This window comes from Embiotoca jacksoni, unplaced genomic scaffold (genome assembly GCF_022577435.1).
Source record: "Embiotoca jacksoni isolate LCO1_2020_lvr unplaced genomic scaffold, fEmbJac1.0.p SCAF_2, whole genome shotgun sequence".
Lineage (NCBI taxonomy): Eukaryota > Metazoa > Chordata > Actinopteri > Embiotocidae > Embiotoca > Embiotoca jacksoni.
In genome coordinates this window covers 16948150-16974609 of record NW_027185340.1, presented here as the reverse complement: position 1 = coordinate 16974609, position 26460 = coordinate 16948150, and the positions used below count along the sequence as shown (strand labels likewise).

Below are 26460 nucleotides of genomic sequence, written 5' to 3'. Positions count from 1 at the left end.
TTGCAGGACTGACGTGAATATATATTGAAGTCTTAGATTTCATTACAGAAATGAAGCCAAAAAGAGAGGATCTTGTAGGTGCATTGCGTTGGCAGTAACTCTGTCATTCATTTACTCGGTTAATAGATTAGTTGTTTGGTCTTTAAAATGTCAGCATTTCCACAGACCGAAATGTTTTGTTTTGTCTTGACCAACAGTCCACAACCAACAAATATTCAAGTTTATGATGGACTAAAGGAACCAGAACATATTCCCATTTAAGCTGTTATCTGAGGAAAAAAATAATATATATATATATCCTTAACTTTAATGGATTTTCAAAGTAATTTGTGATTAATTTCCTTATGATCAACTGATTGATTAACCTACAAGTCTTCAGCAGCTCTAGATATTTTAGTATTTGTAGGATATCTTGAATAAGACACTATTCCTTTTGTTTAACATTTCCTCATATTATTTATGATGATCTTTTCGATGGATCGCAACTGTTAGATTTGGAGAAATGATATGCAGACAAGTGTGACATGTTCACAAGACTTGTACTCTTGGAGTAGTCCACTGTCTTTAGTGTAATAAAGCATGAGCCCATCCACTCAAATGGAAATGTTGACATTTAGATGACAAGAAGATGTTATTAAGACTAAAAGAAACTTTCCAGTTTTACTTTCTGCCACCCACCATCACATCCCTCCACTCACACACAGACAGAAACGTTATTAAAGAACTAAAGGGACGCTCCCCTTCCTTCCTGTGACCTCACAGTTTTTACATGTTTGCCTACCCACTTCTTGTAATTCATTGAATCACAGTTAAGTCATATAAACGTCACCTTACTTGGTATTTGACAGTGAATCACATTTTCATTTTGCTCATTCTTTAAAAAAAATACACAGTTTACACACAGAAACTAAAGACACAAGTGCTACAGGACACAGTGAATTCATTATGTGGCTTTGTTGGTTTGTTGTCTCAGGACATCAATTCAGTTGCCACCCTTAGTTTAACAAGCCAACTTCAGCCTGGTATCAACTGTTTCTCTCTCACAAGCCACAGTCAAATGAAGATGAAGATCATTTTATTATGATTTGAATGGGTTCGTGCCATGTCAGAAACCTGTTTCTGAATAGCAGCTGCGTGGATAAGTCGGGCCTCATATACCCATTTAACATTACACAGCCTTGATAATGCTTTGAAGACTGTAGAGTTCTCACTCAACATGCATGGTGATATATAAAGTAAAAAGGCTTCTTTGGAAATGTAAAAAAAAAAAGAGTATATTTGGCAGTGGTACGTGTTTGAAGGCAGAATCTGTTTGTTGTTGTTGCTGTAATCAATTCAATCCAGTGAATATAAAGTTGTATTTTTGTGTCCATCCCTAATACCGCTAAATACACATGTTAAAGCATCATGCCCTCAGTATAACAGGCTTTCTGTTATAAATTAGCAGCCCTAAAAACCCAGCTGAGATAACTCCATTGTCGTTGAGGTTATTTTTCTCAGACTTGACGAAGCTCTTCCAGAAAACGGGAAACACGAACTGTTCACACAAGCTAAGTAGTACTCAAAATGAAAAGAAAACTTAATGCATGCCTTTGTCTGTAGAATAGCCCGAGTTCCCCCCTTTAAGTGTTAAGCTGCACAACCAGACCTTATTTTCAATTTATGCTTACAAGTACCACTTTATGTTTTCAGCACTAAGCTTTAGGAGGCTATGTAAAGGCTGCCATTGTGTCATTTTTATTGTTTAAAAAGCTTACAGGGCTAAATGAACAAGCGATGCTTTTGTGGTGTAGTAGACAACCAAAAATCATAAGATCTACATCTCAACAACAAGTACAGAGCAGGAAAAGAGCATCTGGGCTCAGTAAAGACAGACTGAAGCCCAAGACTTTATCCATTTCATGTTCTAAAATGGGATCAAAGTTGTCTGTCATATCAAATGTGTACAGTGGTTTGAATGCCGTTGCTGAAATTGTGTTTTGGTCTCAGCTTTGCTTGCCTAACTCCTGAAGAAGGCTTATTGTCTGTGGAGTCAAAACTGGCATCTGTATGTAACCGTTCACAGATTAATGTGTTGCTTATTTATGGATTATACTTGGTTAAGAAAAAAAAAGTCCAAATACAGTCCAAATGATGAGTTTAGGTGGTTTTACTTTTCATATGGCTGAACATTATTTGATGCCTCCGTTTGCATTTTTTTGGTGTAAGGATCAGATGCATTGTAATTTTCCCGACTAATTTAAATCGAATGTGTTTTTGTTTTTTCTTTGAGTAAAAATCTAGTTTTTCTAATTACTGACAGTGCCTGTTAACTGTAATTAAAATAACAATAATGATGGAAAATCTTTAGAACGAAGTCCCACAACGCTCAAGCCTCCGAGGGCCTCATTCAACATTTGTCTTAACTACATCTTTGTTTACCTGATATGATTCGTTGCGTACATTTGCCTTTTTTTTTTTTTTTTTTATTCCGTGTCAGCGTACTCTCATTGTACAGGTCAAAATTATTTTTTTGAAGTTGCCTGGAATTAGCTTTTTTTTCTTTAAAAAAAAAAAATAAAAAAAAATAACCCCACCTTGATACCTTACTGTGCAAACCCTCACTGAAAGTCACTGTTGCTGCCAGCTGTTGGCTTCTAATAGGAATTTTGTAAACACAGACCAGGCTCATGTGTTTGTTTTAGTGCTCACAGTGTCCACAATCTGCTCCCCATGTAACACCCTCCCCACACTAATGCTGTTTATCCAGACAGGGAATTTTGAACAAGGCCGTGAGGCGGCCTTAGATTTGTATTTTGTAATGCTTTGAGGAATAATATTCTGAATACTTCCACCGTCCATGTTTTCATATCTTTAATAGACTTGGCAGACAACTACTTGAAACTGTTTAGGTGCTGAACATGTTCCTTACAGCTGTCGATGTCTGGAGTAGAACCAAATCAAATAAAGCAACGCCTGGCCGAAGAGCAAAGTTTAAACATTTTATTGTGGTAAGAAGAGCACTTCAAAAGCTGCGCTGATTGTTCTGCAGCCACGTTGTGCAGAGTTAAAAAAGCATCCACAGATAGCTGCGGGTTCGTTTCACCGGCGCACCTGTGTTGTGGCCCATTGTGTACTGCAGGTTCACGAGGTATTTACTAAACACAAGATTGTGATTAAATGCAACATACGGCGTTTTTTGGGGTTTTTTTTTTTTCGTGTCGCGCTACCTGCCATTTGTTAATAAATCTATTTAAACCTCATCCTTTTTTCTTTTTTTTTTTCAGTTTGACTCGAGGAGTAGACTACCTCGACAGAAGGCACGTCTTTGTAGGTCAGACTAAGCCTGTAGGACACGACATGGGTCAACGCCGACATTAAGAGGTGGATGAGCTTAAAATCTTTCTGCAAATTAAGAGAGGATTTTTTTTTTTTTTTTTTTTTTGGTAAGAATTTCATCTGTTTTCATGAACAAGGAGGTCTTGCGATAACGCCGTCGTGGATCATTTTTGGTGCACGTCACCCCCCCCCCCCCTCCCCCCCCCGCCCCAGTTGCTCGTTAACGCCGAGTCAAAGCACATGTAGCCACACGCGTACGCTCCATGAGAAGCTGGTCAGGTGGTTGATCCTGAACGCAGCTCCCTGACTGCTCAAACATGCAGACACTCACGGTGCCTCCCGGTGCCCCCCCCCCCCCAAACCCCCCAACCCCGCCTCCCTGTACAAATTAGTGAAGTCACTGGACCCAAAAGCCTCAAAACATTCAACCTGTTACTTAAGTTAGTGCTGGCATGAACGCTCATATTGGTGTGGACTCCTGTCCTGTTTGTCTTGTTTTTGAGGTAAGCAACACTTATGTTTTTCTTTTTTCTTTCTATATTTCTACAACGTGTGCCCAGTGTATTGTTCAGCTTCATACTTCTGTCTGCTTGTGGTTTTGCTTGGCGGTCTTAAACTCTTTTGCGCTGCGGTGAACACGTTTCCGGGCCACGGAGCATCAGCCACGCACCTGCGTTTCGCCGCAGCAGTCTCGCGACGCTGTGCATCGCAGTTCCTCGATTGTTCCTCTGGAATTCGCGGCTGCGAACATCAAATTCAACAACGCTGTGGAAGTGACTTCAGTGGCTTTAACCTCTAAACCTGAACTTGAAATGCTTTTTGTGTGTCACGCAAAGGACTGTAAGAAGCCATGGTGAGTCGGATCCTGTTTACATTGGCTCTATTTGAACTTGCTGTGTAATGGTATCCCACAGCCTAATTTCAAACCCCGGAGGGATGCTGGGTATTTGCTTAGCCATATGGCGTGTCAGCCCTTTGTTTTCGCATAGATTTGTTTTACTTGCACGGCTTATTTAAAAGACAGTCACATGGACATTTGGGGCTTCTTTTCTTTTTGAACTGAGCTGGAACCGCATCAGCGGGAAAGGTTTGACGTTCTTGGGTCATCAATGCGTCTTGTAACTCGCCTGGGATCAAGAAATACTGAGACGTGTGTGTCTTCACCGACCACCTGCTGCTATCAGACTGGACATCACGTACATACGCCGGTCGCTTGAGTCAGGATATTTGCTGGAGACCCTCCAGACAGCTTATGAGAAATTCCATGGAATAGCTTCTCTTGATCCGAGTATTGCTGGTTTGACACATGGAAACGACTACTGTGTGTGTGTGTGTGTGTGCGTGTGTGAGAAGCTCGAACAGTTTGACTTTCCGTGTCAGCGTCATAACGTCTCCTGCAGCCTCACCACTGTTAAATACATTCTTAGGAAACAGGGACGTTCGAGCTAAAACTAAAAAGAGCTCATAAGCCACGACGTGATTGTCATCAGCGACGCGTCACTTGAACCCTGGTGTGTCATTTGTTTCTTACTTCCCTGAATCTCATCGTACGATGATCGTCGTCCTTCAGGATTTCTCCAGGCCATCTGCTGGGAGTTGGGTCCATGTGGCGGCTGACGTCTGGCCGCTCTCGCGTGCCTCAGGTCTTACTAAGAAAACCTCCTCTGAAATGTATTTTTTTTTTTTTTTTTAAATGTGTCTCTCTCAAGAACAAATTGGGGTCTCACTCTCCAATTAGTGCAGGTGTCTGGTTGTTTAGCTTCCCAGCTTAGCAGTGTGGATCAAAAAGTGAAGGGCTGAACCTCTCTGATGTAACAATCACAGGTCTGGGAAGCTGCTTTTTTTTTTTTTTTAAGATTTACTACACTTCAAGAGCTCAAAATATTACAATACTCGGGAAGCCATTTTTACGTTAATTGCATTTTAAATGGGATTGCATGTCTTTAGAGTTAATGGGTCTTAATGTAAGAAAATACCCATTCACACCAAGCTTAGTTTCATTGCTCTTGTTTTACCCGTTAAATGCTGCATGCGTGTTTTGTAACAGTAAACACGAGTCATTTAGTTACATGTCTTGAATACCAGAATAGATTTTCTTCCGTTCATTCCTCTCTGTTTTCCTGCAGTGGCCGGACTGATGGTGAGATCAGGAGGATACGTACGGTCGCGTGAGAATCATATGAAGCAGCTTAAGTTCAGAGTCGCTTTTCTTCTTCTCCCTCAGAGAAATAACAGTGTTCCTTTTGCCATCAACAACTTGGAAAAGATAGAAAGAAAAAAAAAACATTTTTCCGGGGTAATTTAGAGAGGTGTTCAGAAATGACAGTTTTGACGAATGCTAACCAGGCTCACTTTTTGCCACTTGGACCAGACCGCTGGTGCTGCCGCCTCGTCTCTGTCATCTCCTTTGTCCTCTGGGTCGGTAACAGAGACGATAACAATTCAACTCGAGTCGAGGAGAATCACACTCGTTACTAAAAGTTCACTGAAACCTTCAAGAGTAAAGAGCTGTTAAATACTTAATCAAACCATTAAAAAGTATAAACATGTTGAAAAGGGATGATTTCATCAACTTTGCCTGCAGTGTCTCATCTTCCACTGGTATATTTTACACAAACACAGCGTTGTTATGAAGAATATTTTTAAACAAAAACCTGTTTGTATGTAGTCTAACTGTTTATCTTAGTTTGCCATGTAGTTTACAATCTGGCAAATTATTATAAACTCATCTGCTGTATTTTTTTTTTTATTTTTATGATGTTTTACATTCATTTCCACTGAGAGATTTTGAGTTAAGAAATTTAGGATATAAATGAATCCTAATGTACTAAATCAGGATTGCTTCTTGTCATAGCACTCACTTTATCAGTGAGCATATTTGTTTCACTTCTCTGCACAAGTCTGTCACAATTATTACATAATCACCTGACAGCAATTTCTTCGGCCGACCGCAGTCGTTTTGCATCATCGCTAGAATCATTTCCATTTATCGGCTGGATGAAACCAACAGAAAGTACACGGTTACTCTAAAACTATAATTGGGCTTCCTCGATAATAATGTCATAAAATAAACAGAAAAAGGCAATTATTTGGATGATAATCTTCCGCAGAAATTTCATTATCGTGACAGCCCCGATCTCTACATGATGTCTGTTTTTTTTTTTTTTTATTATTATTTTACACCAATGTAATGATAATGGCATCGTGTTAAAATGCACAGTTTGCTGTTATATAACGTCCAATTGTGTTGTGTCTCGGCTCGCCGTCGAGCAGTTTTAAGTCGGACCACCGCTGGTGCGTCCCGGCGGCGGCGGCTCTGTCGGCTCTGTGCGCACACAACCGCACTTCTGCTGAAAACAAATCCTCAGGGAAACGCTGACATTCACGCTCATGTGGTAGTTTTGGCTCGTAACACGAAACAGGTGACTTTCACTTCACTGCTTTCATTCCAGTAGAACTTGAAGAGGCTCCGCTAATTCAAATTCACACAACGGTTCGTGTTTACTTGGAGTGTTTCGTTTGTTTTCCCTCTCCGAGATGTTTATGTACACTTTCAAAACATTTAGCAGCCAATGAATTTCAAGTATTGAGTGCCGACAAGCCTTTTCGCTCAACTCGACTGTGTCCTCTTGTCCACTTATTAGGTGCGTTATGTGAACGGGTCGCCCACATTCAGGGGATTGCTCGCACAAAGGCTGGAAGTTAGTTTGAAGTTTAAAAAAAAAAGAAAAAAAGTCGAAGGTAAAAGCATTTTAAATATGCGGGACGCATATTTGCTGCTAGAAAATGAGAAGCTATCTGGTCCGTTACCTTGAGTGCGCTTTCAGTTTTTACTTCCAATTGTTTTGTTTTGCTGCGGTGGTTTGGGACGTGTTTGTTGTCACGCCGGGTCCAAGGGACGCACCTTTTAACTTCAATACACGCTAAACAGGTTGGCCCCGTCGCGCCAGTAAAGCAAACTGCCGACGCAGAGTCCTCCGCGCGCCGGCACGGAGCGATTCTCGGCCGCGGTTCGGCGGTGAGCGAGGGAGCGTCCGCCGTTTCGCACGTTGCTGGATTATTTACGTCGACAATGGCAGAGCGTCGGACGGGCCCGTTCCTTCACGCGTCGGTTCTTTTGCTTGCAAAGGGGAATTAGTTGCCCGGATCGTCCTTTAGAAGACTAAATGGTGACGGCAAAAATGGTCGCGTAACTCGCCTGCGCTGAACACCCGAGTTCTTCAACCAAACAACAAAATGTTTACGTCCGCCTGAGCTTGACGTGTCTTTCCCGCTCTAATGTTTTTCCAGAGTGCCAGTTCCAGAAGAGTCGTTAAAGCCCCTCGTAGAGTTGCAGCAGGACTGGGGGCCAAGCAGGAAGAAAAGTTTCGGTAAGTTACTGTATTTGACTTTGCAACTAAAGGATTATTTCCTTGTCTCGCGCTGGAACAAATAACGATTACATCTCCGACAACCCGGGGAAATCACTTATAAGATTTATTAGAATATTTAGCTGTAAACGCATTCACAAAGTACGGTAATAATTTCATTTCAGAGAGAGAGAGAGGGAAAAAAATGTTGTTGTTTGTTTTATTTTCATTATTTTGTGTAACACACAATTCAATTCTCAAACTAAATAGATCCTGTTGTTTCCGTTAAAGGCCAAGTACAAGAAAGACTCTAATCGGGAAACACTGTGCGCTGTGTTGCTGCACAGAGGGTGTGCTCTTTTAAAACAGGCCCTGGTTTTTTTTTTGCCCCGACCTATCTGCTGTGAGGTACATAGGTCACTGCTGTCTCATGTTTATAAACACTGTCTTGTCGGCAAGCGGTGAACTCGGCTTGTGACCGCACTTCACGGCTGAACCCATCATTCGCTTCTCGGCCCAACTTAATTTCACACGCACCACTCATTCAAGAGCACGCAGTGGTAAGTAGCCTCAGCTTTGAGTTTCTGGAAGTGTTTAGAAGCCAATTCGATTTTTAAAAAAAAAAATTTTTTTTATGGTTTCGATACTCTTTTGTCTTTTTAACGGAGTTGAGTTGCACGGCGTTTAAATGCGATCACTTTGGGTCTTTTGCTGCTTTTAATATGCCGTTTACTGTATTCTGTGCAGAGACAGTAAAACTCTGCGTGTCTGCATTTTAATAAAAAAAATAACCACATTATGAAGTACTTTAAAACACTGCCTGTACACAGGCTCTTGATCTTGTTACACGGGGGAGAAGGACCTCCATTATGAGTTAACAGTCCTTAGCTGATAAGCAACTGATGTCGTCTGGACAATGATCAAGCTTTGAAGAATAAACAAGAGCTTTGTCTTCACCGAAATGGATCTTTTCCAAGTGCTTCCCCTGTGAAATATGTTAAGTGTGACAAAAAGAAAGACTGATCGTATTCATCCATTGAGAAGGACTTAGAGACTGGAATAATTTTGCATATTTGTAGGTTATTTACAAAAGAGAAATTGTACCTTTATCTTTGTGTGTAGACAAACTTCCCTCCAGGAATATTGAAGGATATTTAACAACAAAAGGAGTTTGTTCAGTTTTAAAGTAACGTTCTTGTATTCTTTCCTCTTGAGTTTTTGTTTGGCCATTGCTTGCTGTCTTGCGGGTATCCAAAAAGAGATCAATACTGTTATATTATGATGTTTATGTTGGTGGTGCTCACACAAGTCTACGACGTGCAATTTGTTGTTACTAGCCCTGACAGCTGTGAGGAGGACCTACCGCCCTCTTTGTTTTTAACAGTACGTGCGCCCTGGTCAACACAGATCTATTCCCCCGTGACGCGCCCGCTGGAAATCCACTGAAAAACTTTCCTAACAAGTCGGCTGCCAAAGGCGTGTGTGTGTGTGTGTGTGTGTGTGTGTGTGTGTGTGTGTGTGTGTGTGTGTGTGTGCGTGTGCGTGTGCTTCTCTCTGGTATCAGCTGTGTGCCATCTTCCCATTATCCAGCAGCATTTCTCATCTGACCCCGGTTTACTCCCCCCCCCCCCCCCCGCATCAAACACCCACGGGCTTCACAAGAGACCTTATGAGGATCATTTGACTGGAATGATATTGCTGCTTCAGGCCTTTTAAAGTGGGAAGAAAACAAGCAATTTGTTACACAATTCTCGGCAGAGAGTTTATTGTGCTCCAGAAGGCTCCCTGATTCGGCTATTAGACCTGTTATTCCGAGCTAAAGGTAGCGGCTTTGAATGGCGTATTCGTCCGTGGTGTGTAAGCTCATTGACATCCTTTCCCGTTGTGGTTCCTTATATGGGAACTACCGCTAACCCCGCAAGATGTCAGCGTGTCAGCGCATCATTCATCCGCCCTTATCTGACTCTGTAGGTCCAATATTGATCAGCCCTTTAATGGCATCAGGGTCATCTAATCTGATTGATACCAGGGATTCCTCTTCACAATCATTGTTATACATTTGTTTTCTTAAGCATTGCAGTCATACCTCTGGTTTTTAACGTGTGATATTTGACTGTGGACTTTGTTCTAAAATGTGAAGTTGTTCCTCATTTCGGTGACAAACCTAAGAAGTGGTAGCTTTAGAAAATATGCCTTCACACTGAGCAAATTCTTCTTGTTTACTTTAAAGTGGAATCTCCATGAGGCGATTTAATCATTGTTGTTATGTTGCAAAACTCCGTCGTCCAGAGAAATGAATCAGAGCAACAAGTAATTAAAAACCAACCAAATGAGTTCTGTTTCGCTCATAAAGAGATGGTTTTTTTTTTCTCGGATTGAATGCGTAACGGTGCAACACGATTCCTTGTGTGTGATGATTATTTCATATTGGGACATTCTGTATTTTGGTTAGAATGAATATTGTGATATTTAAGCTCAACTCTTAAAGAGTAAGCATTTAGAGGATCAATTAGACATTTTACTTCTCTTACAAACCCGATTTAAAAAAAAAAAATGCCAAACAGAATCAAAAAAAAAGTTACAGCAGTTTGGAAATGATCTTTTGCTGTGGTCTGTAAGGATTTCTGCCGGACAACAATGATCCTAAAGAGTCTGTTTCAAAAGAATTTCAAAGTTTCTCTGTATCCGACCAAACATGTTTTGGTCAACGGCAGCACATGATGTCTGTGGAGCACGAGTCGCGAACATAAGCTGAAACACGCCCTGAATGACGTTCCCTTGATTTTCTTTCTCTCTAGCGAGCACCACTGCGTAATAATTTCATTTGTCATATGTTTTCAAATGAGCTCCTCGCCGTGCGCACGTCTTTGTTCACGGTTCGACTTCCGTCCCGTCTCTTGCAGGGGACCAGAAGTGAGGGGACAATGCGAGTCCACATGCACACGAAGTTCTGCTTCCTGTGTCTGCTCACCTTCCTCTTCCACCAGTGCAACCACTGCCATGAAGACGGACACGGCCATCAGAACGGCGGACATCACCACGACGACCACAGCCGCGCCCACAGCGACCTGCAGATTTCCGAGGCCTCGTACGTGAGAGCGCCCACCGTGTCCCCGCTGTCCAGGAGTTCCCGGGGGGACACTCTCGAGGAGGAGCAGCGCTTCTACATCCAGCAGCTGTTCAGCCGCTACGGCAAGAAGGACCGCTTAGATTACAAGGGATTTCAGAGTCTGCTTCTCAGCTTGGGTCTGGGAGAAGTGAAGGTGGTCGGTGTTGATCACGAGGATCTGGGCCACGACCACGTAGCCCACCTCGACCTGCTGGACGTGAAGGAGGGGCTACACTCGCACACACCCACCGATGACGGCCGTGACCAGGCCCACGAGCACGAACGCACGCGCCACAAGCCCGGGTCCCACCGTCCACACACAGACCGAGGTCCCACGCCGTGCAGCAAGACCACTGCCGCCAGTCCAGCTGCCGGGGCAGCAACAAAACGCGACCGTGACCGCCACGGACATCATCATAATCACTCTAAGGTCGAGGACGGCGATCATAAACGTTCTGACGGACATGTGCAGGATACACACGACCACGACCACGGCAAAGAGCACAAACACGAACCGGCGCCGAGGCGGGACGACCACAAGGACCCGTCGCCTCAGCCTCGCGTTGACCGCGACCACGCTGGTCGCAACGGCAGTGACCGCGGGCACGACAACAATCACATTCATCAAGTGCAGACGGCCTCGGACCGGGAGCAGCTGCCCTCCGCCCACGCGGAGCCTTCCCAAGGCACGCAGGGGCCACAGTCCTCTCCCGCCCCGACGGAGAGCCAGCTCAAGAAGCCCAGAAAGCCAGCCAGGGTCAGAGGTCAGCGGGGGCGGAACAAAACCCCATCCCCTCCCACATCTCCGTCTGATGCCCACGAACACGGACACGGACGCAAACACGAACACGAACACAGTCATGACCGTGATGGTCGACATGGCGACGGCCATTCTCATAAAGACAAGAGAGAAGCTCCAGGAGAGCCGGACACACTTGCTCCACTGGTCCCCGTGCTCCTTGGGCATTCAGGTGGATTATCACATCAGCACGAGGAGGTAAGACTTCATGACAGTATAATGGTGAGCTTTTTCCATTTTTTTAACGGAAAAATATGAATGAACAGGTTTATTTTAATGTAACAGTACTATTAGTATTATTATTATGGGATTACTACCATCAATTCTGTTTCTGTTAGAAAACAAGTTATAAGTTTCAGCATTTTTCGGTGTATTTTTAAATTGACTTTTGACGTCTTAATTGAACCAAATTACATTTAAATAGTTTGTCTCCTCCTACCACAGCTCATTTTTACTTTACTTGGTTTTTTTTTTCTTCTTCTATTGTTTATTGAGTGACGATAGCCTGCCTCCACTTCCTGTAATTGGTTTAAAATTCTGGACCAAAAGTGTCTTCACACTGCAAACAAACAGAAACTTTCACACATACTGGTTGAATTGAATTGAATTGAATTGAATCGAATCGAAACGAAACGAAACGAAACGAAACGAAACGAAACGAAACGGAAGAGGTCCAGACCAAAGAAGGTAGACGTGGCTGTGGAAACAAACGAAAACACCATTCAATGTTTGCCTTTCCTTTTAGACGAATTGATTTATCAATCACAATTGCAAATGTCAAATTTACTCGACACCAAATCTGCAGTTTTAGTCCAACCCTCCTTCCCGGGAGACGTAAGACGTGGTTTTACTCGAAGGGAGTTCAGTGGCGACAAGTTTTTAAAGAGAAAGTGTTTAAATTTAAACTTTCAGACACTTCTCAATTTTAGACGGGCAGCGTGTTTCATATCCTGTATTTTGTTTTTGCATCTCGCCACTTTTAGCGTCATAGTTTTAATGTTGCTCCTCGGTCGGTGGTTTCTTCCCCGGATATTTACCGTCGCGCCGTTTCCTTTTCCTCCCAGTGTTTGAACCTCACTCAGCTGCTCACCTACTACGGCCTGAATCCCGACTCCCTCATCTCCCCCAGCCAGTTCACCTACCTGTGTCCCGCCCTGCTCTACCAGATAGACAGTCGCCTGTGCATCCGCCACCACCACGAGATGGAGGTGGAGCAGGAAGCCCTGGAGTCGGCCAACACCGGTAAGAGCCGAGCGCCTGATGTATGCGGCAGATGTGGAAAGCAACAAACAGTCGTTTCAGTCTGTACAGTCAGCAAACAGCTAAAAAAAAAAAAAACCCCGGGTCTGTTAGGTAGTTCACTTTGAGCAGCCTTATTCTAGTTTGTTTGTTTGTAGGTGTCCCTGAATGCCATGTTTTTATTAGAGTACGAAGTGCAGGAAAAGCTGTTGCTTATCCTCGTTATGCGCGTTAATGGTTTCAGGTTTTGTGCAGTGAGAGCCTCTTGACCTGACCGGCGTTCCACGTGAAAACTCAAAGCCCACGGCAAAAGATGACGAGTCGCCGGGCCTTTATAACACACGGACATAATCATCGTGTTTTCACGCCGCTTGTTTGAACAGTAGATCGTTGTTGCGTGGTAAAAACAACAACAACAACAACAACACTAGACCAGCGATAGCGTCGTTACTGCGGCCGTACCCCCAATTGCTCGACAGCAGAAGGAGGAGGACAAAAAAAACTGCGAGAAGACTGAATGTAATTATATCAAATAGAAATAACAGATTGTTATTCATCTTTTATTTCTGTTTGATCGACTTGACAGATTTGACAGCAGAGCGATTTATAAAAACAAAGCCAAGTTGTGGTCTTTATCTGCTGCTGTCGGGCAGAAGATATCTTCATCAGACGGAAACCGGAGACAAACCCTCCGGGTTTGTAAGGCGACGCTATCAGGGGGCGTTTGACCCGGAGCTCCTCTCCGAGGAGGCGCGTCACACCTGCATAATAGAATCACTACGAACAAATCAAAGCTTTGTTCGTAGTGATAATCATTGAAGTCAACAAATGCATTTATACCCATAATCCTCCGGGTATGGCCACGATAGTTTGCTCCACCTTCTCTCATTTTCAGCTCCTCTCAGCGTAATGGAAGCTTTTCTTCTGTGCAGCGTTGCGGTGAACACTAACAAAAGAGTAATTTGCTCTCTGACATTACTTTTAAAAAAAAAAAGTCAGTGCAAGCCTCTCTGAGTACTGCACATGGAGAACACATCTTTAACGCTGACGCACCCAATTAACAGGCTGTTGGAGACGAAGCTTCGTGTACAAATGTCATCGCTGATTTAACTTCTTGGTTTTTTTTTTTACAGATGAAGGAAGAGTCACCTCTGTTGTCTCTGAATGTCAGACTGGTAAACTTGAGGGAATTTTTGTTTGGAGAATCAGCTCCTGGTTTTAAGTCCAGTCACATAAAACTGTTAAGCACAGTCTTCATACTGATCTTGCGTGTTTCCTTCGGACTGCAGACAAAAATAGACGTAGCGTGGCACGCTGCGGTGAAGGTTGGACTTTTAACATTTGGGTTTAATGGGTATTGACCGCAGACTGTGTACAAAAGTGGACGTAACTTCCAGGTCTCCCAAAAAAATTGCGCAGACGCGGAAGTGCCTTTAGCTGCAATACCACCGAGTGCCACTAGAGGTCGGCTCCAGAACGCCGCCAGCTCCGTAGACTCCCATTGAACTTGTCTTCTGAAATACGAAAGCCAATCATTTTTTTTTTCAACAACTCATTTTGGTGTTGATAGCTAAAGTCGCTCCTTCTTATTAGTGTTCTGGTGGTCCATCTGAAAAAAACGACAACAATATCCATAGGTGTGTTTGTTTGATTGGCAGGCCTGTGGTGCAGTCAGGTTTCCACTATCAGTGGGCTGGAGCTACATTTTTGGGTTTCCAATCAGATGGGGTCAGATCCACAGCTCGCTCCCCCCCCCCCTCCCCAGCTCGTCCAAATGTAGTCGCTTGTGTGCTCCGAACTAGCAAGATGGCGCCGGCCAAAATCCAAACTCCATGCTTCATAATGGCCGTTCACACACCAATGGGGAACGTCACTGCTTGCTGGTTGCCCTTTGGTATTGACTCGCTTTCCCAGCCAGCCTCAAGTGGGCATTTGAGGAACTGCAGTTTTGGCCACTTCTGCATTTGGCTTAGTGTTTCAGTCTTGGCGGATGCTGCTTGATTTGTCCTGTTTCCTGTTAAACATGCTCTTACGTACGATACGATTCGATAAACGTTTCTCAAAAGCCACATGCAGTTTTTTTTTTTTTTTTTTTATTAAATATTGCTTCATATTTTTAGTTATACATTACTGGAAGCTACGAAATATAACCATATAATATATCACCAATTCTTCTGCCGGCTACTTGCAATTCTACAGGAACAGTCTGTGACTCAACTCTTAAACCCAAATGTATTTATTTTTATTTATTTATTTATTTTTTTGTATGTCCTGTCAGTTAAACAGCAGATAAATGGATCCACTGTGATCGGCAGCAGCTGTAGGTGTGGAAGGAATACATACAACCAAGCATGGCTCTCTTAGGAAGTTGCTGCTGCATCCAGGTGTGAATTTGGATTGCAGCAGGCATTTAGCATATTTATTGGTTAATTCATTCCTCCTGTCAATCACAAGTCCCAGTGAGCATATGAGCATATGCATAACTAATGTCCATCCACAGCAGCTGACAGACAGCAGACGTATTAATAGGGCTGATTAGTGTGGAAAAGTTGGCCCCGCCCCACTGATGTGTACGTGTCAAAGGTCACCCAGGAAGAGAGAGGGTTTTTTTTTTTTTTTTTTTTTTTTTTTTTTTGCTGCATATTCACTTGGTGAGAAAATGTGTGTTTGAATGAAGAGGTGGTCAATTTGCAGCGTCATATCTGACTGTCCTTCATCCAGTGATGGTCCCTCTAAATCTGGATTAACTCGCCTCACCGCAGCACTTATCATTTCTGTTTGGAGCTCAGTGCGCGCGCCTCAGTTATTAAATCATTTTTGTTGCCATGGCAGTGAGCGAACGGACCGATCACGTGCTGACCAATTGCAAAAGGGGCATTTTGAATCCAACTCATTTTTTAAGTTAAAAAAAAAAAAAAAAAAAAAGACGTCTCACTTCCAGCTCTCTCTCTGTCTCTCTATTTCGTCCGGTCTGTAGTCTGATCACATCCTCGATTCACGATATTCAGAAAAGAAAACCAGAGAAGGAAACGGGCTGTAAGACGAGCAATAAAGAATGAAGGTCAGCGTTAAACCTTGCTCTGGGACCTCACGGGGGTTTTCAGTTTTATGAGAATGCAAATTATAAAATCGCTGTGTTTTAAAGTTAATGAGTTACAGGTCGTGAGAAGAAGCTCATAAAGCCATAAAAGCTTCAAACGGATCAAACCAGAACCAGAGATCTCAGTTTCTGCACAGAAAAAACACGCAAACTACAGCACAGGCTGCACGTTTCTGAAGTTTTTCCTCTGGATTTCTGTTCCATGGCACGTTACTTACTGTGTGTTTATCAGTGTTGCGACCGTCAGTCCGATTGTGCGTCAGATTAATCTGTTGTCACGTTCTGCATTGCCGGCAGTGTTTTAGTTTAAACTTGCATTACGCAAAGCGGGCCAGACGTCGGGGGAGCCGTCGCAGTAAACATCGGGCTGCGTGGCCACCGAGGGTCGTAGGATGTTCTGCACATCCCGAATTTATTTTCAATTAGAGGCAGAAAGTGACATTTTTACGACGAATAAATAATAATAATTGCGGCTGCGGGAGACTTGCGCTTTGCGGTTTTTTGCACTTGGGGTGAAATAACTGTCAACGAAGTTACTCCAAATTCCCAAAACGTACGCCGTGCGTAAATCTTTAATTATTAAACGGACACGCCCCCCTCCGGAGAGACCTGCATCACGCGTGCCCGAGGCAGCAGCGTGATGCCGCCGCCGCCGAAGACGGCCATAAAAAAAAAAAAAAAAAAAAAACGGGAGATGACGACGAGGAAGACGGCGCAAACAAGTCAAAAGGGCGCCGACGGCTCCTCATTAGTGGGGAAACTAGAGGCGCTGGATTTTTCTCAACCGTGGCGTACCGAGACTCCACCGTAGACATCGCCGCGCGCCCCGGAGCCGCTTCTCATTTACCCCCCCCCCCCCCCCCCCCCGCTGGCATCCACGGGGGGAGGGAGGGGGGGGGGGGCAGAAAATGTGCAGTTCGTTTCCCTCCCTCTTTCTCAGGCCGCGCCAATTAGGGGAACCTCAGCGACACCTGGCGCCAATTTTCTGAGCCGCGGTTTTACAGGAGACGCGTAATTGGAGAGAAGACGCCGACCAGTTTGGTCTCCTTCTGTTCTTCGTCTCCACCGCCTTCAATCGCCCCGCTGCAGCCGCCGGCACACACACACACGCACACACACACACACACACACGCGCACGCACAACCACCACTGCACGAAGGTAATGAGATCGAGAAGCAGATGAGCGGCGTGAGCGTGAAGGACCTGCGGCGACGGACTGCCCGGCCGACGCACAGCCGCCTCTCAGGGTTACACGACGTCCCGGCCGACGGCGGCAAATAGGAAAAGCAGCGAGCCGTAAAAATTGTCCTTCTCGGAAGGCACGTTGAAAGCGGCGATGACAATAGGAGGAGGAAGCGAGGGTTATTAAAGAGACATTTCGGACCAAGAGGAGGAAATGGATTCACCCGAGTTCGGCCGGTCCGTCTTCAACGACGCGTTTCCCCCCCCCCCCCCCCCCCCCCTTTGTCGCGCGCGCAGCGAACGGCGGCTTTACGACTTAACGGCTCCTCCCGCCCGAACCGAGGCTTCACGTGTTTTCGCTGTTCGTCGACCGAGTCACTCGGACAGAACCGCTGCCGGAACGCGTCACTTCCGCCTTCGACGCCGCGTCGGAAGAGTTCTTCAGCGGAGAGAAGCGCTCTTCACTCAGCAATCAAATCTGCATTAGTGGATTTAAAAAAAAAAAAAAAGAAGGAAAAAACAAAAAAAAAGGTACAAAACGGCACTTAAGCAAATAGATGTACGAGAGCGTCCGGTGTGCTCGTGGTGAAGAAAGGAAAACCCTCCCGGTTGCTCCTGACCTGATGCACCATGTCCAATCTCGGACGGCGAAGTTCTGTGAAACGTGGATGTCATTTAAAACACCTTTTTTTTTTTTTTTTTTTTTTCTCGTCTTCACAATGATCCAAATCCGTCAGCGGTTAAATAACACCGTTGTGCAAAAAAAAAAAAAAAAACAACAACAAACAAAAAAAACTAAGAGGATGCATTTAATTATCTTCTGTCAGTTACTTTTTCTTTGACTGTTTTCCGAGCAGAGGGAAATCTCAAAACTAAACACTCGCCGACGTAATCGTCACGCCAACTCGGTCCCGGCAACGGTCCGGTCCGCGTCGCGTGGTGGCGGATCGCCGAGAGAGTGATCGCGGTATTTAGAACGCGGAGCTCTGCTCCTTAATTTGGCCGGAACGCGATGCACGCTGTCGTTGCCCCGAGTCAACCAGCGTTGTCGACGGAGACACGAGGTGAACAGACGGAGACGAGGAAGTCACTCGGAGACAAAGAAGCTTTAATCGGTCTGTGATTTGTCATGAGAACCTGCAGCAGAAACTGCAGTAATTAAACAATAAAACCCCCCAAAAAAACAGTTAAAATGCACAAAATCGAGGATTTTTTTTTTAAATTTTGTATTTTTTTTGGGGGGGGGGGGGGTCTCCTTCCTTACAGCTGATGACAAGTGTGTGAGTGTTCAGCGCTGAAACATCAGGGCGGGCCTCTTCAGTTTAAACATCCCGTTTTACTGTTGTTAGTCAGTCGTCGTTGAAATCCTCTTTTTCCCGTTTGTCCCCCCCCTCCCCCCCCCCCTCCCCCCCCCCCCCCCCCTCCAGTGTGGATCTGGGTCTGGGGCTTCGTGTCCATCACCATCATCAGCCTGCTGTCGCTGCTGGGCGTCGTCCTCGTCCCCATCCTCAACCAGTCCTGCTTCAAGTTCCTGCTCACCTTCCTGGTCGCGCTGGCGGTGGGAACGCTGAGCGGCGACGCCCTCCTCCACCTGCTGCCCCACGTGAGTTACGCGACGGCGCGGAACGCGGGTTCCCCGTCGGCGACGTCTTTAGGGCGTTTCGTTTTGGTCGAGCGGCGGCAGAAACCGCGGGGGGGTCCAAAAACCGTCACCGAGCGCCGCGGCCCGGCCGAACGAGGTCACCGTCCGCGAACCTGCGGGTCGTTTTCCCCCGGTTGACGCGTCGGCCGTTTGTTCTTTCTTCGAGCCGAAGGCGCGATTTAAAAAAAAAAAAAAAATCGAGTTTTGTCCTGATAAACGGCCGAAAGTTTATTGTCGGGGAAAATAAGATGGATTTAGACCATTTTAACGTTTTTTTTTTTTTTTTATTATTCAAAGCGATTAATCGATTATCACAATAGTTGGCGATGGATTTTCTGCCGATTAATTGATTAATTAATTAATGAATTGATTAATCGTTGAACGAGAGTATTTATTCAACGGAAAGTAAATTTACAACAAACAAAAAACAAAACAATACTTGACGTTTTGTTCTGCGGAGTTTCAGAAAAGAAATGTTGCTGTAATATTTCCTCGATATCATTTTTTTGTTGTTTTTATTGCTGAACCAGAAACTCTTCCGCTCACATTATTTCCTGTATTTATCATTTAGTCTCAAAGGAAAGATACAGATCTGTACTCGTACAGTGACCACTGACACATCTTTTATCTTTATTTTCATTTCATTTATGATTCAAGAAATCTACAGTAACTTTTCATTCAAAGGTGAACTTTCTGTTGCCGGACTTCTTTTTTTTTTTTTTTTACTAAAGTCATGAGACGAGAGTTTGCAGAATGTCATTAATGACAATAAATATGTATTTGAGCGGTAAAACTTTAATGACCCACGCACGGCAGGAAAAAAAATATATATAACGTGATTCTGAAGAGGAAATGATATCTGGACTCCGGGCAGGAAAGCTTTTCGGCCGCCGCGAGATTCGGATCGCGAGTGAAACGCCGCCGCCGGTTCTCTCGGTGTGCTCGCAGGCCCGCCGTCGATCCCGCTGCCGTGCGACGGTCGCGGGTATTCAATAAAGTCCGAGAAAAAAGGGAGAGCGCTTCTTCTTCTTCTGCGAAGTCAGGAGATCAAAGTCCATGTCTCCCGGAGACTCAGAAGACATGGACTTTGATCCTCCTCCTACATCGGGAGAGACCTCAGCAAAAGCAAAATGAATTCCTTCTTAGAATTTAAAGTGAAAATGCACCGTTTTTTTTTGTTTTTTTGGAGGGTTTCTATTCCGTGTTTTCATTTTTACAAATTGGCGTGACGTCCAGTGACGAGCGTTGACCCACTTCGTCTTAATGACGCCGGAACGTCCGAATCCCAAATCCCACCGGGCGGCGTTCAGTGAACTCTCTTCCTCATCGAGCAATATTCCAATCACACGACGTCTTTCTTTCTTACTTCCTTTCCTTTCCTTTCCTTTCCCTTCCTTTCCTTTCCTTTCCTTTCCCTTCCTTCCTTCCTTCCTTCCTTCCTTCCTTCCTTCCTTTCTTTCTTTCTTTCTTTCTTTCTTTCTTTCTTTCTTTCTTTTCCTTCCTTCCTTCCTTCCTTCCTTTCCTTTCCCTGCCTTCTTTCTTTCTTTCTTTCTTTCTTTCTTTTTTTCTTCCCTTCCCTTCTCTTCCGTTCCTTCCTTCCTTCCTTCCTTCCTTCCTTTCCTTTCCTTTCCTTTCCCTTCCCTTCCCTTTCCTTCCTTCCTTCCTTCCTTTCTTTCTTTCTTTCTTTCTTTTCCTTCCTTCTTTCCTTCCTTCCTTCTTTCCTTCCTTTCTTTCTTTCTTTCTTTCTTTCTTTCTTTCTTTCTTTCTTTCTTCTTTTCCTTCCTTCCTTCCTTCCTTCCTTTCCTTTCCCTGCCTTCTTTCTTTCTTTCTTTTCTTTCTTTCTTTTTTTTTCTTCCCTTCCCTTCCCTTCCGTTCCTTCCTTCCTTCCTTCCTTCCCTTTCCTTTCCTTTCCTTTCCCTTCCCTTCCCTTCCCTTCCTTCCTTCCTTCCTTCCTTCCTTCCTTCCTTTCTTTCTTTCTTTCTTTCTTTTCCTTCCTTCTTTCCTTCCTTCCTTCCTTCCTTTCCTTTCCCTGCCTTCTTTCTTTCTTTCTTTCTTTCTTCCGGTGGGAAGCCGGTCAAACGTGTGACGGGACACCCTGCCGCTCAATCGTCTTTCTCTCTTCCCGTCTCCAGTCTCAGGGGCAGCACGACCACGGCGAGCACGAGACGGACCGCGAGACGGACATGGCCACGGAATTCGACGGGGTGTGGAAGGGGCTCACGGCGCTGTCCGGCATCTACCTCCTCTTCATCATCGAGCACTGCATCGGCATGTTCAAGCACTACAAAGACCAAAGGGTGAGACGAGTCGTAGTTCGTGAACATCGCAGCTCGCTGGATGTCTGCGTCCCGAACACACCCCCCCCCCTCACCCCCCCGCCCCCCCCCCACCCACCCACGACCGTTTTTTTATCGCCCGCAGGGGATGAAGAAGGCGTGCGAGGAGGGGAAGATCGGCAGGAAGTTGTCAGACCACAAGTTAAATCGACGCTCGTGACAGCGGAGTGGCTGCACCTGAAGCCGCTCGGCGAAGGTAAGAAGCCGCTCCCGGCCGCGGCAGCTCTCGCCCGCCCCGAAGGCCCGTCGGGCCGCTAACCGCTTCCGCTCCCCCCCTCCCCCCCCCCCCCCCCAGACGCCGACAGCGCCGCCGTCTCCCGCGACAACGGCCACAAACGACACGCAGCTCACGGAGCTCCGGACGCCCGACTCGCCCACCAACGAGACGCCGCTGGCGTCCGGCGAGCCCGCGCGGGACCGGCCGTCGCCCGCCAAGGAGAACGGACGCAAGGCCAAGCAGCACGCGCACCGACACGGACACTCGCACGGGGGGAACTGCCACTCGGACCAGGAGATGAAGGACGCCGGCATCGCCAGCATCGCCTGGATGGTGATCATGGGGGACGGCATGCACAACTTCAGCGACGGCCTCGCCATCGGTAACGAGTCCGCCGAGCCCTCGGCGAAAAAGTTTTCCCGCCCGAAGCTTTTCTGTTTCAACAGACGGACGCGACGGCGGTTCTGTCTTCTCGTCTAACTCCGACTTCGTCTCCTCTCTCCTCTCTCGTCTCTGCAGGCGCAGCCTTCAGCGCCAACCTGACGGGCGGCATCAGTACATCGGTGGCTGTTTTCTGCCACGAATTACCTCACGAGCTCGGTAAGTGTTGGGAGAGAAAAAAACAACAACAAGAACAAACAAAAACGACAACAACAACAAAAAAAACCTGGCGAAAGCGAGCGATTTACTCGGCGCGCTTCGTTTACGCCGCGAGGGGAACGAAGCCGCTCGGCGAAGGCTTCGCGTCCGAGTCGGCGTCTCGCGCGAAACGTCTTCTCGTCTGCACCGAAACTTTAATCAGAGCGAGTCTCGCCGCCTTCTGTCCCGCCGAACTTGTTCACAAAAAAAAAAAAAAAATCCAGCGCCGTGGATAATAATCAGTCTTCTCTCTCTGCCCCAAGAAGAAGAAGAAGAAAAACAAAAACAGTCCTTCTCCCCAGATGAATGCTTTTATATTTTTTTTTTTTTGCGTGACAGCAGCGAGACGACTCGTCCGTCGGTGAGGATGACCGACCGTTCCCCGGCACGCGCCGTCCGATAGTCCGGCCGGAAGGACGGCACGCCGCCGTTTGCGTTCAGCTCGTCTTCTCCGAGAGCCGCCGTGTTTGATTCGGCGACGGGATCGTCCGCAGCGGATCGGTGGTGGTGGTGGTGATGATGATGATGATGATGATGATGATGATGATGATGACGATGAAGGGTCTCGTTTGCGCGCTCGATGAACAGAGCGGCGTCTGCCGTGAATCACCGGCCCTCGGTTCGTCCGGCCGGTCCCCCCTCGTTTCCATCGACGCCATCTTTCCTCCGCGCGCCTTCGTGTCCGGGCGGGAAAAATCAAGAACTGTGCGGGAGGAACGGGACGAAGACGCTGTGACGTCTTTGACGTTTTTTTTTCTTTTTTTTTTGTCGTGGTATCCGCGAGGCTTCGGCGCCCTTCGGAACGAGGAGGCCCCGCGAGCTCTTGATTCCTCCGCAACGCGTTTTGTCTCGTATTTCTGTGCTCGGGTTTCCAGATGGCCTCGAACCACGGCACTGGAAGTCCCGTGAAGCTGCGCGCCGTCACTTCCTTTTGTCGGGCGCGCGGACGGCGCACTTCCTGTTGATTTCGCCGCCTGCTTCTTCGGCGCCCCCCCTCCCCCACCCCGCCCACCCCCCTCTACACACACACACACACACTCGTCAGACGAAAACCCCCGCGGTTTGACAAGTGCACCTCTCTCGGCTCCTCCTGAACACAGAAGGCCCCCCCCCCGCCCCCCTCCTCCCCCCTCCGGCAGCTGGATGCAAAAAGATGATGATTATGAGGGTTCTTTAACCACCCAGAGTGAAGCTAATTGGCATTGATGGGTGTGTTAATTGCAGTAGATGAGGCGGCGGCAGGCGTGTCTGAGTGTCTTGACGGATTGGAAGCAGGGAGTCAGGAAACGGCAGTTGAGGAGGAGGAGGAAGAGGAGGAGGAGGAAGAGGAGGAGGTGGAGAAAAAAACTAAAAAAAAAACTACAAAAAAAAAAAAGCCCGTAGAAGCGAGGTGCGTGCGGAACGTCCCTCTTTAACGTCTCCCCTCTTTCTTTCTTTCCTCCGGGGTTGATTGATGGACGAGAGCGGCGTGGTAATGTATTCATTGTGGTAATTAGCGAGGAAAAGAGGCCGCTCGGCACGCGGCGCGGGAAATGTAGGCCGCCCTCCTCCTCCGTATTCATCTCTCTCTCTCTCTCTCTCTCTCTCTGAAATCCAGGACGTTTCCGCCGGCCCGCTCGGCCCGCTCGGCCCCGGCGATGATTGAAGAGCGCAGAGAGGCCGCGACGTGCATATGTAATCACGAGTACAGTGTTATCGGAGGGGAGCTGAAGACGCACCGCCGAGGAAGGGCGGCTCTGTTTTTCACCCGCGTTGGGGGGGGACGAGGGGGGTTGTTGTTGTTGTTGTTGTTGTTTGGAACCGGTTCGTCTCCGTCCCCGCAATGAACGGTCCGAACGAGCCGGAGGAAAACGGAAGTAACAGATTGGTTCCAGCCGCAGAGGTTCTGGTGCGTGTTGGCGGCGACGGTTGGAAACACGGCTTTTTCAAGCTTATTTTCGAATTAGTGACGGGACTATTTTTCAGATGGTGCTCCGGAAAACGAACAAGAAGGAACGACTTTAGCTGAGACGACCAAAAGTCACTCGTGGAGAAATTTTATTGACTGAGAATTTCACACGAGAGAAGTTGAATGGGGGTCTGCGGGACCTCTAGTGGCGCCCGCTGGTATCGCGGCTCACCACACTCACCGCATCGGACTCATTTTTCAGAGCCGGAAGCTACGAACACTTTTATGTCCAGTCAGTGGTTAGAAGAGGAGACGAGTGTCTGGCAATCGCAGTGAGTGTGTTTAAACGTGTGTGTGTGTGTGTGTGTGTGTGTGTGTGTGTGTGTGTGTGTGCGCTGCGCGTGTGCGTGTCTCCTTGCCAACAGGTGACTTTGCGGTGCTGCTGAAAGCCGGGATGTCGGTGAAGCAGGCCATCGCGTACAATCTGCTGTCCGCCCTCATGGCCTACGTCGGCATGGTGATTGGCACAGCTGTGGGCCAGTACACGCACAATGTCACCAGCTGGATCTTCGCCATCACAGCTGGCATGTTCCTCTACGTGGCTCTGGTGGATATGGTAAGTTGGCGCGGAGCCCTCGACGACCCTTCGGAGGGGGCGGGGGGGGGGGGGGGGAATTTGTCCCCTCGCAACAGCATCAGTTTAACTTTCGCCCGTCTCCCTCTCGCCGGTTGCCCGAGTTCTCCCCTGCCTCCCGATCTGCAATGCTGATCCCCGCCAAAAAAAAAAAAAAAAAAAAAGAAAAGAAAGTTTTGTCTCTGATCCCGACTTTGTGTCTTTTCCCAGCTGCCAGAAATGCTTCACGGGGACAGCGAGGACCACAAGCGCTGCCAGCTGGGACACTTTATCCTTCAGAACCTGGGTCTGCTGACCGGGTTCGGCATCATGCTGCTCATCGCCATCTTCGAGGACCGCATTGTTTTCTTCGATTTGGGCTTTTAGCGGAGGAGCGTGGGGGGGGGGGGGGAGGTGGGGCGGGGAGGGTGGGAGGGTGGGTGGGGTGGGTGTATTGGGGGGAGGGGTAGGTGGGGGGGGGGGGGGCAGCTGGATGTATCGGTGTTGTTCTTCTTGGCCTTAACATGCTTTAGGTCGCAACGTAACGGGCCCCCCAGTCTTGCATGCGATGTTGAGCCTCGTTCGCGGCTCCGTGCCTCCATTTTCCCAAAACGCGCAGCGTTAACGCATCTCATGACTCGTGATGTTTACACTCCGCTCCGTCACCTCGCCTCCGTCGCCTCCGATCTGTCTGCTCCCTGGGAAGCGAGAAGGGAAAAAAGAAAAGAAAAGAAAAAAAAAGAGGCCCGTCTGAACCCCCACCACCTCCACCCACCACCACCACCACCACCACCCCCCACCAACCAGAATCCACCTCCTCGAACTCCTATCTTTTAAAAAAAAAAAAAAGATCTGGAGACTTTGAGGTCGGTGCAGGTGTGTGTGTGTGTGTGTGTGTGTGTGTGTGTGTGTGTGTGTGTGTGTGTTCCCGAGGAGAGGGGCAGCTGTCGCGGCCCGGCAGCTCGCCGTCCATCCATCATCACCTGTTGTTAGCGCGTTTTGTCTTCCAGACCTCGTCTCTCATCGTCCCCGCGCCTCGTACGTCTGCGTGGGGTGTGTGTGTGTGTGTGTGTGTGTGTGCGTGTGCGTGCGTACACTCCACCCCCGCCATCCATCATCACCCTTTCGCTGTCACCAGGCGGCGTGCGGAGGAAACCCACCCCCCCCCCCTTCCCCCTCCCCCTCTCGCCAAGCCCCGGCCACTGGAGCGTCTCCACGGCTGAACCCTCGGCGGTCCTCCAAGAGACGCGCAGCTCCGCGTAGCTCGCTGCTACTGACGGAGGAGGGGGAGGGGAGGGGGGGGGGGGACAAAAAAAAAAAAAAGAAACCCAAAACAACAACAAAAACACCCTTCGGGTCCCGTCGCCTGCAGATCGTGTCGACAGCTTCGAGGCTGCAGAGTCAGAAGTTCCCCTGATTGTAGGCGGAAGATCAGTGTTTGTTTTACTTTATTTTTGCTGCAATTTTTTTTCTTGAAATATTCCTTCAGATTATTATTATTATGTTCATTTAGACTTTTTTTTTTGTTTGTTTTTTTGTTGTTGTTTTTTTGGACTATTAAACTTTTACAGTTCGTAGTGGTAACCGCTGCTAACACCGCTGCCAAAGCCTTTACAAATTAGCGTTTACAATAATCAGTATTTTGTTGTTTTGTTGTTGTTTGTTTGTTTAGGAACTAGATGTCACACACGTCTGACCTTTTTCTTTTTTTTTTTTTTTCCTTTTTGTCTTTTTCGTTCGCGAGGGTTTGACAATCCGCAGCCAAACGAGACGCGACGCCGTCGAGACCTTTTTCTGTTAATCGTTGTGAAAACCAACAGGTGCAAAATGTGAATTCAGACAAATTAATACTTCTCGTCTTCGTCACGCGGTGTCGCCGTTCACTCCCGTTTCTTTTGGGGCGCCTCTTGGGAGTTCCTACGAAGGTGCTTTTTTTTTTTTTTTTTTTTTTTTAATCCCCGCGGCGGACGTGCGATTGCGGATCGGAGCTTCAGTTGTCACGTCGACGCGGGGGTCGTCGTCGTCGTCG

At 47.0% G+C, this 26460-nt stretch overlaps 1 protein-coding gene across 1 annotated transcript; it reads left to right on the top strand.

Moving 5' to 3' along the window:
- Positions 1 to 6315: 6315 nt before the first annotated feature.
- Positions 6316 to 24822, top strand: slc39a10 (solute carrier family 39 member 10). Its single transcript, XM_069154800.1, is given in 13 exon segments — positions 6316 to 7059; positions 7609 to 7688; positions 10571 to 11773; positions 12640 to 12817; positions 18524 to 18699; positions 20871 to 21035; positions 21160 to 21231; positions 21234 to 21270; positions 21370 to 21407; positions 21409 to 21673; positions 21811 to 21891; positions 24244 to 24434; positions 24663 to 24822. Coding segments are annotated over 11 exon segments (2541 nt in total). The 5' UTR covers positions 6316 to 7059; positions 7609 to 7688; positions 10571 to 10591; the 3' UTR covers positions 24819 to 24822.
- The last annotated feature ends 1638 nt before the right edge of the window (positions 24823 to 26460 follow it).